Genomic DNA, 17,805 nt, shown 5'->3' with positions numbered 1-17,805 from the left:
GGCACTTATCCCCTATCCTGTTGTATTAAAAGTTTTATATAAGTAAATATGGTACCAATAAAAGTACAGATCATGGCGCAAAAAATTAGCCCTCATACCGCCGCTTATACAGAAAAATGAAAAAGTTATAGGTCTTCAAAATAGGGGGATCTTAAATACTAATTTGGTTAAAAAGTTTGTGATTCTTTTTTAAGCACAACAGTAATAGAAAAGTATGTTATCATGGGTATCATTTTAATCGTACTGACCGAAAGAATAAATAACACATCTAATTTTTACCATGAAAACAAAACCTTCCAAAATTAGCAAAATTGCGTTTTTCTTTTTAATTTCACCACACAAATAGTATTTTTTTTTGTTGCGCCATACGTTTTATGGTAAAGTGAGTGATGGCATTACAATGGACAACTGGTTGCACCAGCAAGTCCTCATACTAGACTGTTGATGAAAATATAAAAGAGTTATGATTTTTTGAAGGCGAGGAGGAAAAAAGGAAAACGTAAAAATGAAATTGTCTGCGTCCTTAAAGGGGTACTCCGCCCCTAGACATCTTATCCCCTATCCAAAGGATAGGGGATAAGATGTCAGATTGCCGCTGTCCCGCTGCTGGGGAGCCCCGGGATCTCCGCTGCGGCACTGCGCTATCATTACTGATCAGAGCGAGTTCGCTCTGCACGTAATGACAGGCAATACAGGGGCCGGAGCATCGTTAAGTAACGGCTCCGCCCCTCATGATGTCACTGCCCGCCTCCCTCAATACAAGTCTATGGGAGGGGGCGTGGTGGTCACCACGCCCCCTGTCATAGACTTGCATTAAGGGGACGGGCCGTGATGTCACGAGGTGCGGAGCCATGATGTCACGCTGCTCCGTCCCCTGTATCGCCCGTCATTACGCACAGAGCAAACTCGCTCTGTGCAGCAATGATAGCGGGGGTCCCCAGCAGCGGTGATCTGTCATCTTATCCCCTATCCAAAAAAAAACAAAATATTATATATATAATTTTACATATATATATATATATATATATAGTGAAATTGAAAAAAAAACAAGCCATTTTGTAACTTTTGGGGGCTACCGTTTCTACGCAGTGCACTTTTTGGTAAAAATTACTTCTTATCTTTATTCTGTAGGTCCAAATGGTTATAAGGATATCCAATTTATGTAGGTTTAATTTTTCTACTTAAAAATTATAGCTACATGCACCAAAATTAGTATGCTTAACATTGTCCTCTTCTGACCCCTATAACTTTTTTATTTTTCGGCATACAAAGCTGTATGAGGGCAAGTTTTTTGTGTCATGAACTGCAGCTTTTATTGGTTGTAGTTTTGATCTTTATGGTCACTTTTTATAATTTTTTTCATGGTATATGAAGTGACCAAAAATGTGCAATTTAAAAAAATAAATTCACGTGTACGCCATCGACCGTGTGATTTAACTAACCTTATATTTTAATGGTTCCGACATTTATGAATGTAGCGGTATCACATGTTTATTTTTGATTACATAATTTTAAAAGTGTGATAAGGGGGGGGGGTGATTAAAACTTTTATTAGGGAAGGGGTTAATTAACTTTTATTAACTCGATTAAAGCACAACTGTCCTGAAATTTTAGTGTAATAACCTGCACAAAGCCTTTGTACTGTGTGCAGGTGTTGTGTACAACAATTATTTTACCTCATATTGGCAGGCTTTCGTGATGCTAAAATGTGCTTTTAATCAAAGCCACTGATAGGCGTGGTGCGAGGTACGCGATGCCCCGCCGCCACCACGCCCACTTTGTATCTCAGTGCTGGGACCGCTGTGTGATTGACACACAGGTCCCAGCGCATGCGCCCTTCAACTAATGTAAAGTGTGCGCTGCTGCGTGTCATCCAGCAAGAGCTCGCTCCTAAAGCGAGCGCTCGCTCCCGCCGTCCTCCTCAGTGCGCCTGCGCAGGACTAGGTGCAGAGAGCGCGGGAGCGCTCGCTCGCTGGAGGAGCGAGTGCTTGCTGGATGACATGCAGCAGCGTGCACGTTACATTAGTTGAAGGGCGCATGCGCTAGGACCTGTGTGTCAATCACACAGCGGTCCCAGCACTGAGATACAAAGTGGGCATGTGGGTGGGCGTGGTGGCGGCGGGGCATCGCGTACCTCGCACCACGCCTATCCGACCATCAGTGGCTTTGATTAAAAGCACTTTTTAGCGTCACGAAAGCCTGCAAATATGAGGCAAAATACGTCACCCCCGGCAATCCAAGTCTACGGGAGGGGGCGTGATGGCCGCCACGTCCCCTCTCATAAACTTCACGATACTCCGACCCTGTAATCGTGACCCGGCAGACTCCATGCAGCTCCCAAAGGTGGGTTCTGCATGCAAGATAGCGGGGGACCCCAGCAGCAGGAACCCCACGATCAGACATTTATCCCCTATCCAAGGCAGAAAATCGCTGCGGCTGCGATACGCTGACTGCAGTGTGACATTCCGAGCCTAAGAAGCAGGGACCCGAGCAGCGCCAGAAGAACGGGATGCCAATATCGGCGCAACTGGGGAACGTAGGAAGGTAAGTTTTGAACATTAAGTTGCTGACAGTATTTCCCTAGTACCACATAAAATTATTGTGCCTGTGTCACCCTTTGCATCAACAGCGCATGAGGCTGAGCCCTAAAGTATTCAAGGAGGGAAGGGGACAGAAGCGGAGAGAAGTGCAAGATGGCAGCATAGATTTGGCTGGCCAAAGCCTCTTTGACCCTTCATTCAAGATTTGAAAACTAATGTAACGTGCGCGCTGCTGCGTGTCATCCAGCAAGAGCTCGCTCCTCCAGCGAGCGCTCTCTCCCGCCGCTGCCGTCCTCCTCAGTGCGCCTGCGCAGGGCTAGGTGCAGAGAGTGCGGGAGCGAGCGCTCGCTGGAGGAGCGAGCGCTTGCTGGATGACACGCAGCAGCGCGCACATTATATTAGTTGAAGGGCGCATGCGCTAGGACCTGTGTGTTAATCACACAGCGGTCCCAGCACTGTGATACCAAGTGGGCATGTGGGTGGGCGTGGCGGTGGCGGGGCATAGCGCACCTCGCACCACGCCTATCCGACCGTCAGTGGCTTTGATTAAAAGCACTTTTAAGCGTCACGAAAGCCTGCAAATATGAGGCAAAATACTTGTTGTACAGAACACCTGCACACAGTACAAAGGCTGTGTGCAGGTTATTACACTAAAATTTCATGACAGTTGCGCTTTAAATCTGGATCCAAAATTTCACTGTGGATGTCCTAATCAGCTCCACTGAGCTACCGGCAACGTTGATCTCTTTTACGGATGTAAAAAAACTATGTTCATCCAAGCTATAATTTTTGGTTAAATGTCCTAAATTAAATTTTCTTAGGCATTTAATGGAAAATAGTAAAGCTAACTACTTAATTGCTAGAGTCTTATCAATTAAGTGATAGAGAGTGGCAAGGAATGTAGTGAAAAACTATGGGAAAACCCTAAAAAGGGTAACCAAAAAATCTGGAAATATGGAAGGTATTCCCTTATGGCATAATAGATGGGGGAGGGTCAAACCGGGCTCCCCCGTACCCCAGCTGGACCAGCGCTGAAATACATTTACTTTAATGACCCGACCGGAGTCAAACGGCGACTCCGGTCGGCTAATTTTTGACCCGTATCTGGTTTTGTGACAGGACCTAAAACCGCAGTATACGTCACACAGGACAGAGTAATGACGTCACTCCCGGCAATGCAAGTCTATGGGAGGGGGCGTGATGGCCGCCACGTCCCCTCCCATAAACTTCACGATACTCCGACCCTGTAATCGTGACCCGGCAGACTCCAAGGCTGCAGCGCTGCATGCAGCTCCCAAAGGTGGGTGCTGCATGCGAGATAGCGGGGGACCACAGCAGCAGGAACCCCACGATCAGACATTTATTCCCTATCCAAGGCGGAAAATCGCTGTGGCTGCGATACGCTGACTGCAGTGTGACATTCCGAGCCTAAGAAGCAGGGACCCGAGCAGCGCCAGAAGAACGGGATCCCAATATTGGCGCAACTGGGGAACGTAAGTTTTGAACATTAAGTTGCTGACAGTATTTCCCTAGTACCACATAAAATTATTGTGCCTGTGCCACCCTTTGCATCAACAGCGCATGAGGCTGAGCCCTAACGTATTCAAGGAGGGAAGGGGACAGAAGCGGAGAGAAGTGTAAGATGGCAGCATAGATTTGGCTGGCCAAAGCCTCTGACTCTTCATTCAAGATTTGAAAAAAATAAAATAAAAAATAATGAGTTTATAATTAAAGTTACAGGAAAGGTAAGATAATAAGTACACGCCCCCTCCCATAGGCTTGCATTGAGGGGGCGGAGCGTGATGTCCCACGGGGGCAGAGCCGTGATGTCACAATACTCCGGCCCCTGTGATCAGGCATCTTATCCCCTATCCTTTAGATGTCTTAGCGCCGGAGTACCCCTTTAATATCGTTAACTGGTTTATAGATTTTTCAATTCATTAAATAATTAATTTATGTATTTATTTGTCAATTAATTGATTGGTTAAAAGGAAATCATACCATTACTAATATACATCCATTTCAAATTCATATTTTTCCATAGTTTCCAACATTTAAAAATGCTTTCTAGGGACCCTTTGGTTATGCACACTTAGGCTAGATCAATCATCAACACCTACAATCCACCAGCAGCTTTCAATGAAGGGAAAGGTAAATCAATTATATAACCTACAAATCTAATCCTTAAAAAGGACAGTAATTTAATCACAGCATTTTACCAAAATTACATACTTGATTCAAATCCATAGACAGACATATTCAACATACATAAAAAAAAACACATGCCCAAGATGGGGTCTGTCTATGGATTTGAATAAATTACATATTTTTGATAAAACCCTTGACTGTTAGTTAAGGGTTAGTTTTGTAAATAAAAAAAAGGATTTAGTCAGCCACCAATTGTACAAGTTCTCCCACTTACAAAGATGAGAGAGGTTTGTAATTTTCATCATAGGTATACCTCAACTATGAGAGACATAATGAGAAATAAAATCACATTGTCTGATTTTTTAAGAATTTATTAGCAAATTATGGTGGAAAATAAGTATTTGGTCAATAACAAAAGTTCATCTCAATACTTTGTTATATACCCTTTGTTGGCAATGACAGAGGTCAAATGTTTTCTTTAAGTCATCACAAGGTTTTCACACACTGCTGCTGGTATTTTGTCCCATTCCTCCATGCAGATCCCCTTGCCAGGCAACACGGACTTTCAAACCCCTCCAAAGGTTTTCTATGGGGTAGACATCTGGAGACTGGCTAGGCCACTCCAGGACCTTGAAATGCTTCTTACAAAGCCACTCCTTTGTTGCCCAGGTGGTGTGTTAGGGATCATGGTCATGCTGAAAGACCCAGCCACGTTTCATCTTCAATGCCCTTGCTGATGGAAGGAGGTTTTCACTCAAAATCTCACGACACATGGCCCCATTCATTCTTTCCTTTACAAGGATCAGTCGTCCTGGTGCCTTAGCAGAAAACAGCCCTAAAGCATGTTGTTTCCACACCCATGCTTCACAGTAGGTATGGTGTTCTTTGGATGCAACTCAGCATTCTTTTTCCTCCAAACAAGACAAGTTGAGTTTTTACCAATACGTTCAACTTTGGTTTCATATGACCTTCTCCTAATTACTCTTCTGGATCATCCAAATACTCTCTAGCAAACTTCAGATGGGCTCGGACATGTACTGGCTTAAGTAGTGGGACATATCTGGCACTGCATGATTTGAGTCCCTGGCAGCGTAGTGTGTTACTGATGGAAGCCTTTGTTACTTCGCACACCGCTCTCTGCAGGTCATTCACTAGGTCCATCCGTGTGGTTCTGGGATTTTTGCTCACCATTCTTGTGATCATTTTGATACCACGGGGTGAGATCTTGCGTGGAACCCCAGATCAAGGGAAATTATCAGTAGTCTTGTATGTCTCCCATTTTCTAATAATTGCTCCCACAGTTGATTTCTTCACACCAAGCTGCTTGCCTATTGCAGATTCAGTCGTTCTAGCCTGGTTCAGGTCTACAGTTTTGTTTCTGGTGTCCTGGCCATAGTGGAGTTTGGAGTGTTACGGTTTTGGACAGGTCTTTTATAATCATAAGTTCAAACAAGTGCCATTAATACAGGTAACAAGTGGAAGACAGAGGAGATTCTTAAAGAAGAAGTCTGTGAGAGCCAGAAATCTTGCTTGTTTGTAGGTGACCAAATACTTATTTTCCACAATAATTAGCAAATAAATTCTTTACAAATCAGACATCAGATGTGAATTTATGGATTTTTTTTCTCATTATGTCTCTCATAGTTGAGGTATACCTACCTTTTCAAGTGGGAGAACTTGCACAATTGGTGGCTGACTAAATACTTTTTTGCCCCACTGTACATTGATCTGTCTGGTTTTCCCACTGTAACCAATCACAACTGATGTTTGATATCTTAATAAGCTCTGTTGAAATGAAAGCGGAGCTGTGTTTGGTTGTTTAAAAAAAAAAAAAAAAAGAACAGTTTCTTTGGCCCTTTATTAAACCATAAAAACAGATCTTTTACGGTTCAAAAAATGGCCCATTGTTCATACATGTATTCATTTTAGATTTTAAAGTCTTAAAATTAAGTGCACAATCTTTTTTGGACGAAGTGGGGAGACCCACGAAACGACGTCCGTTGAGGGTGCACGGTGTCCCTGGATGGCCTGTGGGAACATGCCTACTACAGGTAGTGTATGATGGATATATATAATTCTTATAATTGACTTTGTATTGATGTATACACTGCCGTACCGATGTTAAGGGGAATACATAACCTTGTGCAGTGTTCCTGTTACTTACCATCTATTGATAATCAGGACCAGGGTACCAGTGCCATTCTGGGGTATATGTTTTTTAGGGGTGGGGTTGTCTGTCCTTCCTTTTGTCATAGTTAATTGTGGTTAGAACATTAATAAAGTTTATATTTTTGCATGAATTTTGCATTATTGGTGGTTATTGTATGGTGACAATTGTAGGAGTATCACAATCTTTTTTTCAGCCTGTATTTTGGCCAGTAAACAGCCCAGAAACTGACCCGAATGGAAATACCTGAATCATTTTTGGTCTACAGCTAAACAGCTAATAATACAGCCTAAAAAGGTTCTTGTTGACTGTGATGGCTACTTAATCAGTCATTGGGCACAATAAGAAGCCCTACCTAGGCCAATGATGTTATTCTTCAGTTTTGTAATATCTAATGCTACCTTACAATTGTATGGCTTTATTACAGGAGGTTGTGGGTGTTATCGTTAAACTTTTGTGCTTGGGAGGGAGGAAGGCATCTCCTTTTTCCTCTACACATATATAAGTTACTGCGTGGGGGAACACAGTCATCTCTCCCACACTGTTGTGGTGTGTTGTTAATGCATTTAGCTTATTCATGTGACACAAATAACCTGAACAGTAGGCTATTTGTACCATAATGGACTACCAATGAATCCAGTGTAGTCGCATCTCTTGTTATTTCATGTGATGAACCGCAGCATTCTGTGGGGAAACACATTGAGACAGGATGGTAATAATAATTGATTTCATATTTTTGGTCAATGAGATTGAAGTAGGGTTGATTTCATAAATCAAATGAGGTACACACATATTTAATAAGAGTGTATATGGTACGCAAATAATGTGATTTAGATTTTATCTGGGGAAACCAACAGACTTTTTTTTGTGTTTCTGGTATTTTGTATGTCTTTTAGCCTATGGGATATATTAAAAGTTAAAGGGGCATTCCAGAAAAAAACAAATATGTTTTTAAATGAAAAGGCCTCAGAAAAGTATGCAAATTTATTTTATTTCGAAAGCTAAGCCTCCTACCACTGTGCAGTTGCTTTACTTTTGTTTACATCTATTCAGAATAACACAACGCTCTCTGTTGCCACCTGTGTCTATGTCTGGAACTGCCCTGAGCAGAAAAATTAAAGAGGTTAGCCATGAAGAAAAAAAAACAGTGCCACACTTGTCTTCAGGTGGTAAGTTGTATTACACCATAGAATACAACATTGGATTCCAAAAAGTAAACTATGTTGGAAAAATCCAACAATGTAGAACATTCTTTTTAAATATATATATAGTTTATTTTTGAAAATTTTAGAATTTTCCAAAAGAAAAAAAAAACAAATACATGAAAATTTTCATTAACAGATTGAGAACATTCTTATTAGTTGCACATGAGAGCACAGGTGGTTGTTGATGGACAGATGACTGCATCCCTTGCTAACAAGGCATAACATCCTTTAGGAGTAGCAGTGGGAGGAAAGTTGCATCCCTCCTTGGCAAGACAGCAATACAATCCTTCATCTGCCTCTATCATCCACTCAACCCCACTGCTTTTAGTGCATAAATATGAGGCAAACAAGTCTTTGAAACACAGACAAAAAAGCCCAATATGTTCTATTTTATGAGTATACTCTACAGTATATAATGTAATATTGTGTGCATGATTGGAATACACAGATGGGAAAATCCCAAAGATCACACCACTTTTCTTTTAAAGGGGTACTCCGGCGCTAAGACACTGTATCCCCTTTCCACTGGGGACCCCCGTGATCTTGCACGCAGCACCATTTTAGAATCAGTCCCCGGAGACAGCTGCCATGCCCCCTCCCATAGGCTTGCATTGAGGGGGCGGAGCGTGATGTCACACGCTCCGGGGACTAATTCTAACGGGGTGCTGCAAGCAAGATCACGGGGGTCCCCAGAGGCAGGACCCTCGCGATCAGGCATCTTATCCCCTATCCTTTGGATAGGGGATAAGATATCTTAGCGCCGGAGTACCCCTTTAACATGGTTGTGAAGTACAGAATGGGATGTTGTGGGGGAAGGGGATGTGCTGTCTTGTTTTAAATGTTGAGCTAAGCAAATTTTGTTTTAGGATGGCCGACAGGTAAAAAGAATAACAGCCCGGTATCATATGGCCGTGCAGCATTTTACAGTCCAGAGGAAAATTAAAAGTATACACTACTACTACTGCTACTACATTCTTACTTTTGAAAAGAACAAAGTGCTCATCTGCTTTAGAGAACACAAATTAACTATTACATGTGACCTGAAGTAATGAATACATAAGGGGGAAGATTTTCAAAGAATTTTGCGCCAAAAAAATATCAATTTCTCGCTAAAAGTATCAACCACATTTTCAAAGAGCTTTGTGCTGTGGTTTACACTGTTCACACCAGTTTTGTAAAAGTGGGCGTGTCCGCGTATATTGTCTGCTTTACATGATATTTTCAAAGGGGTGAGAGTCCAGTTTACATCAAAAATTTCACACCAGCTTTTTGATCGTGTAGAAATCACAAAAATGGTTGATGTTTTATTGGGGTTTTTTTCAGTTTTTTTGTGAAAAGGTGATTTAAGTAATTATTACAAAAAGCTAAATAATTATTATTGAAAATGTTAAAAAAATAATAATAATGTTTTTTTTTTCTTGGTCACTGCACCTTCACTCACATTTAAGCTCAGCAATGTTTTATTTATACAGTTATCGCTTGTCTGGGCACTGTAACCATGGAATATTTCGTGAGATGTTTCCGCCAGAATTTTCTGGGATGTAAAGTTTGGCACAAAAATCTGCAATTTTGGCGCCAAACTCTGCAATTTTGGTGCAAAAAAAATCCAATATGGCTGCAACAAAAAAAATTTGGCCGTGTAAAATGACAGCAGTTTTTGAGAATCTTCCACTCTGTCTCAAACTGTTAAAAAACGACAACTCCCAGCATGGCCAGACAGCCGTTGGCTGTCTGGGCCTGCTGATAGTTGTCATTTTGTAACAGCTGGAGGCACATTGTTTCAAAAACACTGCACTATGGCCTACTTTGGGTAATTTTTCGAGCGTATCCGAATTTTGGTGCAAAAAAACCCAATATGGCTGCAACAACAAAAAATTGGCGTGAAAAAAAAAAAACTAAAGTGGCGTGAAAATGAATTTTCACATATTTTCAAAGCAACATATTTTCACCTTTGAAAATGTGAGGAGTAAAAAAAAGGTGTGAATAATATCGCTGGAACACAAATTACAGCAGTTTTTGAGAATCTCCCCCTATGGTGTCTCTGTAGTCTGAAAATATGCACATGTACAATAATAATCATGTAAATGTAGCATTTTGTGTAGTGTATTTTCACATACATGTTTAGCACATTTTCGGTTTAAAAAATAATGCACAATAAAGCTGTAGTCCAAATGCCCCAATTAAGCACGGAATAAGCATGAAACAGCTGTCTGCTCATTTGGCAGTTAATATTGTTTTCAATGAACAATTATAGATACAAATGTTTAATTTTCTACAACAGTGCTTTTAGAATTTGCTATCTTTGGAGGGTTATGATATTTAAATGAGCGCGGGAATGGGAGGGCAATGAATTGTGAAACACGCGAGTGAAGGATTCAGTATCCTCTGATTCAGTATCCTATTGAGCTAATGCCACGTAGGCCAAGTATATGGAAAAAAGCCAAGGCAAGCATCCTCCTGTAGTGCATGACCACCCAGGGTTCACATAATTACATAATTACAACACAAATTCAGAAGTAACCATTCATGAACCATTGTCTAGTGCAAATTATATAGAATAGTAAAGCTTCAAGCATTGTCAGCATAGACTAAAATAGAAATTATTCTACAAGGGACTCCACTCAATTTTTATAGGGTAGTGTCACACAGTTTGCTGCGTATTTGCTGCCATGTATTTTCCTACACTACTAAATCATTGGGTAGTAAAATCAGCTGAAAAAAATATGCAGCAAAATACGGGACGTGTGTGCAAAGCATTATTCCTTTCTATTTTTTGACAATGTGAGCCACTTTCACAGAAAGTATTTGTCTGCTGAAAAATATTGTTACATTGGTCAGGTCAGGAGGTAAACATGTATGCCTCCAATTAAGGCTGGGTTCACACTATGTTTTGTACTTACGGTTCCCGTATACGGCTGGGAGGAGGGGGCGGGGCTTAATCGCGGCGCCCGCACTCAGCCATATAGGGGAACCGTATTTAATGCATGTCTATGAGCCGAACGGCGTGAACCGCAGCCTCCGGTCGGCTGCGTTTTCGGCCATATGCGGTTTCCTGACCACAGGCAAAAACGTGGTCAACCGCTTTCTTGCCTACGGTTGGGAAACCGCATACGGCCAAAAACGCAGCCGACCAGAGGCTGCGGTTCACTCCGGTCGCCTCATAGACATGCATTAAATACGGTTCCCCTATACGGCTGAGTGCAGGCGCCACGATTAAGCCCCCCCCTCCTCCCAGCTGTATACGGGACCTGTAAGTACAAAACGTAGTGTGAACCTAGCCTAACTTTGAGATCAACCTAAATTCCTAGAATGGTTACGGGCCAAGCCATTCAGATGGTCTGTATGGCACTAATAAACAGGCTAAACACTAGAGATTTCAAACAGATGAAAATGCTAATGAAGACAGTTTCCTGCTAACTGTTGGCACCTTCTCAAAAGAGCATGATAGACATCAACAGAGAGAAAATATATTTGGAAAAGTTGATATGCCATGTTTTCTGTTATTGTCGGATGCAATTATTTGAAAAGTTGTTCATGCCAAAAGACAGATATGCATCTCATCAATAGAAGACCAGACCAGTTGGAGATCAAGCTCGGAATTGTCATTTTAACTTATGGCACTGTCATCCAGAAGGTGAAAACTTTCAGACTGTCAAAAGAGCGTGCAGAAAACAGCAGTCTGAAATCTCTAGTGTATGGCCAGGTTTACTCATGGCCCATTCAGTATAAGTATGTTCTAAGGAAAGTTGAATGATTGTTGTCAAAGTCACTGCAGGCTAGCTACACAGAATTTACATACATAGACACAATGGCCAAACCGTGAACACACACTACATGAGAAAATGTAACACAACTAAAAATGTAAACTTACAATGAAAGTAGAAAAAACAGAACTCCTGGAGAGTTGGCTACAAAGGCAAGTATCCTCCAATTCCTGATGTAATAGCCCAGCAAAGCATACAAGGCTATGCCAACAGCAAAGGTTAGGTTAGTTAAAGAACCTATAAAAGAGAGGCAAGCATGAGAATAAATAAGTCAGAATGTAAAAAATTAGCTACTAGTGCAAATAACTGATTATCACAACAAAGCCAAAACAGTGTAATATTACATACAGACTAATAATGAATAGCCATGGGAAGTGACATCTTTACATTAAGAACTGTACAGTCATCTGTTCTACATTTTATAAGTTCAGCTAAGCCGATAATGTTTCTGAAAATGTTGTTTACTGTTTCCAATAATGGAGCGCAGAACTACGAATTTAGGATTATACTACAAAATGTTTATATCAATTACATATTAAAAAATCATTACTATTTATCTGCCACAAAAAGCATTGCTATTTACTGTAGCCAGTTCTTGCAACGACTTTTTCCCCTTTATTTGCATCCCAACCTTTTTATTTTTCTAACAACATAGCCGTATGAAGGTTTGCTTATTTAAGCTGCATTTTGTAATGCACAATTTAACATGTCATATAATGTATTGATAAACTTTAAATGGAAGACTGAAAGTGACTACCAAAGTGATTCCACAAGTCCGATGTGCGGTCATCAAACAGGCTCCTATCTTAAAAATCAATGGCACCAGTAAGTAAATTGCCAGCTTTGCCATTTATAAAATCCAATCTTACCTCAGCGCTTGACAAATTTGTTTTTAATTTAGGAGCCATAAAAAAAATTAAAATAAAAATAGGAGCTAGGATTTCTTTTCAAATTATTTTAATATACAGTAAACTCCTGCATGTGATAGTTATAAAGGCTTTTTGTACAGGAACCTTTAAAGAAGGGATACATTGAATGGGTACTCCACCCCTAGACATCTTATCCCCTATCCAAAGCATAGGGCATAAGATGTCTGATGGCGGGGGTCCCGCCGCTGGGGACCCCTGCATTCTACCATGCGGCACCCACCTGTAACGGCTTCCAGAACCGCTGGAGGCCCTCAGGCTAATACCATCCCGACCACGAGAACGGAAGATCGTGACATCACAACTCTGCCCCGTGTGATGTCACACCCGCCCCCTCAATGCAAGTCTATGGGAGGGGGCTAGAGGAATGGTCAAAACTCTGGCAACTAAGTTTAAGGTGGATAAGTGCAAGATAATGCAACTGGGATGTAAAAACCCTAAGGCACAGTATAGACCAGTTGTCTTCAACCTGCGGACCTCCAGATGTTGCAAAACTACAACTCCCAGCATGCTTGGACAGCCATCGGCTGTCCGGACATGCTGGGAGTTGTAGTTTTGAAACATCTGGAGGTCCACAGGTAGGAGACCACTGGTATAGACTATGTGATACAGTCCTAACCTCAGTATCTGAGGAGAGGGATTTAGGGGTCATTATTTCAGAAGACAAAGGTAGGAAGACAATGTCATAGGGAGAGGTATTAGCAGTAGAAAGAGGGAAGTGTTCATGCCACTGTACAGAACAACACTGGTGAGACCTCAATTGGGAGTATTGTGCTGGAGACTAGGGATCGACCGATTATCGGTATGGCCAATATTTTCGGCCGATAATCACGATTTTGGGCATTATCGGTGTCGGCCCCCCCCGACCCGCGACCGCCCCACCGCACCCCTCACCGTAGTGCTGGGCGGTATACCGGTATGGATTACTGCCCGTACCGCTATACCGGTCGGGCCCCTCCCCCACCCTCCGAGTCAATAAAAAAAATTTAACTTACCCGTAATGGGGGTGGTCCGGGCCATTCATCCTTCCTTCCTGTAGTGTCCGGCGGCATTCCGGGTGTAGGGTGAACCGGTCCGGGCTGTCCTCCTTCTCCGGGGGTGCTCTTCTCCACTCCGGGCAGGCTCCGGCCTAGTACGCTGCATAGACACCGCTACGCCATGACGTCAGGTGCGTCGCTGCGCACGGGCGTCACTGCGCAGCGGCGTCTATGCAGCGTACTAGGCCGGAGCCTGCCCGGAGTGGAGAAGAGGACCCCCGGAGAAGAAGGACAGCCCAGACCGGTTCACCCTCCACCCGGAATGCCGCTGGACACTACAGGAAGGGAGGATGGCCCGGACCACCCTGACAGGTAGGGGGAGAGAAGCGGGTGGTGGCGGCGGCGGCGGCGGCGGCCTATTGCACCGCAAAAGCCACTGCAGTGCATTGATTTAAAGCGCCCGCTTTAAATCAATGTTCTGCAGCGGTGTCGAGGGGGGATAAATAGCCGATAACTTATACCGGAATATCGGTATAAGTTATTGGCTATCGGCCCTAACTTCCACCGATTATCGGTATCGGCCCTAAAAAAACTATATTGGTCGATCCCTACTGGAGACTGTATCTCCAAAAGGATATAGTCTGAAAATATGCACATGTACAATAATAATTACACAAATGAAGCATTTTGTGTAATGTATTTTCACTTACTTTCACACGTTTAGCACATTTTCCATTTAAAAAATAATGCACAATAAAGTTGTAGTCCAATTGCCCCAATTAGGCACGGAATAAGCATGAAACAGCTGTCTGCTCATTTGGCAGTTAATATTGTTTTCATAAGGCTATCCTTTATATGAGATACAAATAGTTATAAGGCTATCCTTCATATAAGGTAGGGACAAGGACAATTCATAATAGGGATAGACTGATTATCGGTTTGGCCGATATTATCGGCCGATATTCACAATTTTGGACATTATCGGTATCGCCAATTACCTTGCCGATATGCCGATAATGCCCCGCCTCCCCGGCCAGAGACCGCCGCTGTCCAATTGCCTCCCCCATCCCCGGTTTTATAATTACCTGTTCCCGGGGTCCGCGCTACTTCTGGCTCCTGCGGCGTCCTGCGCTGTTGCTGTGCGCTGCGCAATGACGAGTGATGTCCTCAACGTGATGTCACCGTCAGTGCGCACAGTGACAACTCAGGACACCGCGGGAGCCAGAAGTAGCGCGGACCCCGGGAACAGGTAAATATAAAACCGGGGATGGGGGAGGCAATGGGGCAGCGGCGGTGGTTGGATTCAGGACCGGCAGGGGGAGAGATGCGGGCGGCGGCGGTCTCTGGCCAGAGGATAGGTAGGGGGGGGGCAGCTGCGTTGGTGGTTGGACTAGGGAGGACCACAGGTAGTGGGAGAGAAGCAGGTGGTGGCAGCGGCGGCGGTCTCTGGCCCCGCAAAAGCCGCTGCAGTTCATTGATTTAAAGTAAGGATCGACCGATATCGATTTTTTAGGGCCGATACCGATAATCTGTGGAGGTTAGGGCCGATAGCCGATAACTTATACCAACATTCCGGTATAAGTTACCGGCTATTCATCCCTTCCCCGTGACACTGCTGCAGATCACTGATTAAGCGGCTTTTGCGATGCCATAGGCTTCTCTCCCCCTGCCTGTCCGGGGGTCCTCCTGAGTCCTATCACCGCCACTGCGAGCACCCCCCCCCCCCACCGCCGCCCACCGCCCCCCACCGCACCGCCCCAGCCCCATTGCCTACCCCATCCCCAGTTACCTGTTCCCGGGGTCCACTCTACATCTAGCTCCAGTGGCGTCCTCCTGAGCTTTCACTGTGCGCAAGGACGGTCTCGTCGCGTCACTCGTCATTGCGCACAGCGTAACGTAGGACGCAGCAGGAGCCAGAAGTAGCGTGGACCCCAGCCCCCTGGAACAGGTAACTATAAAACTAGGGATGGGGGAGGCAATGGGGCCAGGGCGGTGCGGTGGGGGGTGCAACGCCGCGCGGTGGGGTGGGTCGTGGGCGGTCACGGTGCGGTGGGGGCAGTGCGGGGGGCGGGGCATTATCGGATTATCGGCAAGGTAATTGCCGATACCGATAATGCCCAAAATTGTGAATATCGGACAAACCGATAATCGGTCAATCCCTAATTTAAAGCGTCCGCTTTAAATCATCGATCTGCAGCGGCTTCTGCGGGGCCAGGGGGGGGGGGGGGGGGGGAAGCCGATAACTTATACCGGAATATCGGTATAAATTATCGCCTATCGGCCTCAAAGTTCACAGATTATCGGTATCGGCCCTAAAAAATCAATATCGGTCGATCCCTAATTCATAAGTATTCAAAATATTGGGCAGACTAGATGGGCCTAATGGCTCTTATCTGCCAACACATACTATGTTTTTATCAGTCACATTTATGTTTGTAGGTGCATGAGAACTTCTCAGAGCTAAAAGATAAGGGAGATAAAGTAGTATTCTTGAGGTGGGGTGCAGACATTTTTCTGGGCTTCCCGTTAATGGCCCCTTTGATAAATGCCACTGTCTGCCTTTCCATAGCCTGCGATGGCTTATAACAGAGAACTATACACTGTACTGCACTGGAGAGGAAATTTAGGTAGGACCACATGAGGTGACGTCACCATCAGCAGTATATGATCTGATTCTAAAAACACACACGTATGGGTGATGGAGGGGTCGGTTCCTCACAGACATAGAACCCACTCAGTTGCTCACTTCCTCCAGATTCCTTAGCTCCTTACTGTCTCTTTCCCCTACTGCTGCTGCTAGTTTGCCCTGGCTCTGTAAGTGCACAGATATCTCTGAAAGAACACCCTGCCCCCTCGCTACAGTAGGGCTGGGTCCTGTGATGCTAACACCAATACCTGCCTGGGATGCGAGCAGCACACAGTGATCCAGAAAGCTTCGCAGAATGGCTGTGTGCAGCTGCTGCTGATCCGGCGGCATCCTATTTCCTCAGCAACACAGCCCATGGATCACCCCGCCCATTCTATGCGACTCACTGCAGCTGCTTCTAGTTCCTGCTATTCCCTCTACCATTTTCCGTCTGCTTACCTAGCACCTGTGCTACCTTCTCCACAGTATGGCAGTGAAGAGCAATATGGAAAGGGCCATCAAAAACCTAGGACAAAATTCTCAGAGATTTTGGAGGCCCTGTCTCAAGTGTTGTTATCAGGGGCCAGACAACTGTGGGTGGCCTCCAGTATCACCAAAGGGCAAACTCATTCTTAGAAAAAAGTCAGCACAACATAAAGGAGCTTTACTGATCCACAGCAAACAAGGCTGTGCTTATTTGTATTCACAGTTTGATAGCAACATTCTTGTTTGTCATAGAATATAATTAAACAATGTTTTTGGCTAATCAGGTTCTTAGTAACAGAGCGAGCCTAAGCACAGAAAAAAGTTCCACAGATGGCTGTGAGCAGACATACAACCATTTTGGCCAGTTTCCTGGCAACATGTAAAGATTGTTTTGACGTCACACAAGGGCAGGAGATTGGCCAAAACGTATGTATGTATGTCTGCTAGCAGGCATCTGCGATCATTTTTTCTGGCTAATCTGAGCTTATGTTCTCCCTGATACTATAACCTGATAATGCAAGGCCATACCAAATTGAATTTAAACAAATTATATTTCAGTATGGACTTTAATGTAACATCTGGGTACAGCATGTTCATCCAGTAAAAACTGCAATTACCAATGCAATGTTTTTCAGCACTTTTCAGCATAATGCTCTGTGTGAAACCAGTCTGGGAGATTTACTGGGAAAAATGCATTAGCATTTAATGGGATGAAAGGAAGGTTTTGCAGTGGGGCCTTTCGCCCCCCCCTTCCTGGGCCAGTCCATATTTTCAGGTTGGCCCCAAGTCAGCATAGTTGCCAATTAATACTGGGATTACAAAAGGTGTAACCAAGTCAGCACTCAGAGGCTTTGAGAAAACTCTGATGATAGCAGAATTTCCTGAAAAGTTCAGCCCTAAAAAGGACATCTGTTTGGTGTAACCAGTTGATGATGACTGTTTTGTTGGGTGGCTGGTAGTAAGCCA

At 43.8% G+C, this 17,805-nt stretch overlaps 1 protein-coding gene across 4 annotated transcripts in view; it reads right to left on the bottom strand.

Moving 5' to 3' along the window:
- Positions 1–17,805, bottom strand: part of LOC130282215 (solute carrier family 22 member 15-like) — a 418,635-nt gene that overhangs the window by 316,922 nt on the left and 83,908 nt on the right. For all 4 annotated transcript variants that reach the window (XM_056530237.1, XM_056530238.1, XM_056530240.1 and 1 more), the window contains exon 5: positions 11,932–12,061. In XM_056530237.1, coding sequence (XP_056386212.1) covers positions 11,932–12,061 — 130 coding nt within the window. The remainder of the gene's footprint in view (positions 1–11,931; positions 12,062–17,805) is intronic.

Source organism: Hyla sarda, chromosome 7 (assembly GCF_029499605.1).
Source record: "Hyla sarda isolate aHylSar1 chromosome 7, aHylSar1.hap1, whole genome shotgun sequence".
Lineage (NCBI taxonomy): Eukaryota > Metazoa > Chordata > Amphibia > Anura > Hylidae > Hyla > Hyla sarda.
Note: the sequence above shows the minus strand (reverse complement) of the source record. Positions and strands in the feature narration are given on the sequence as shown.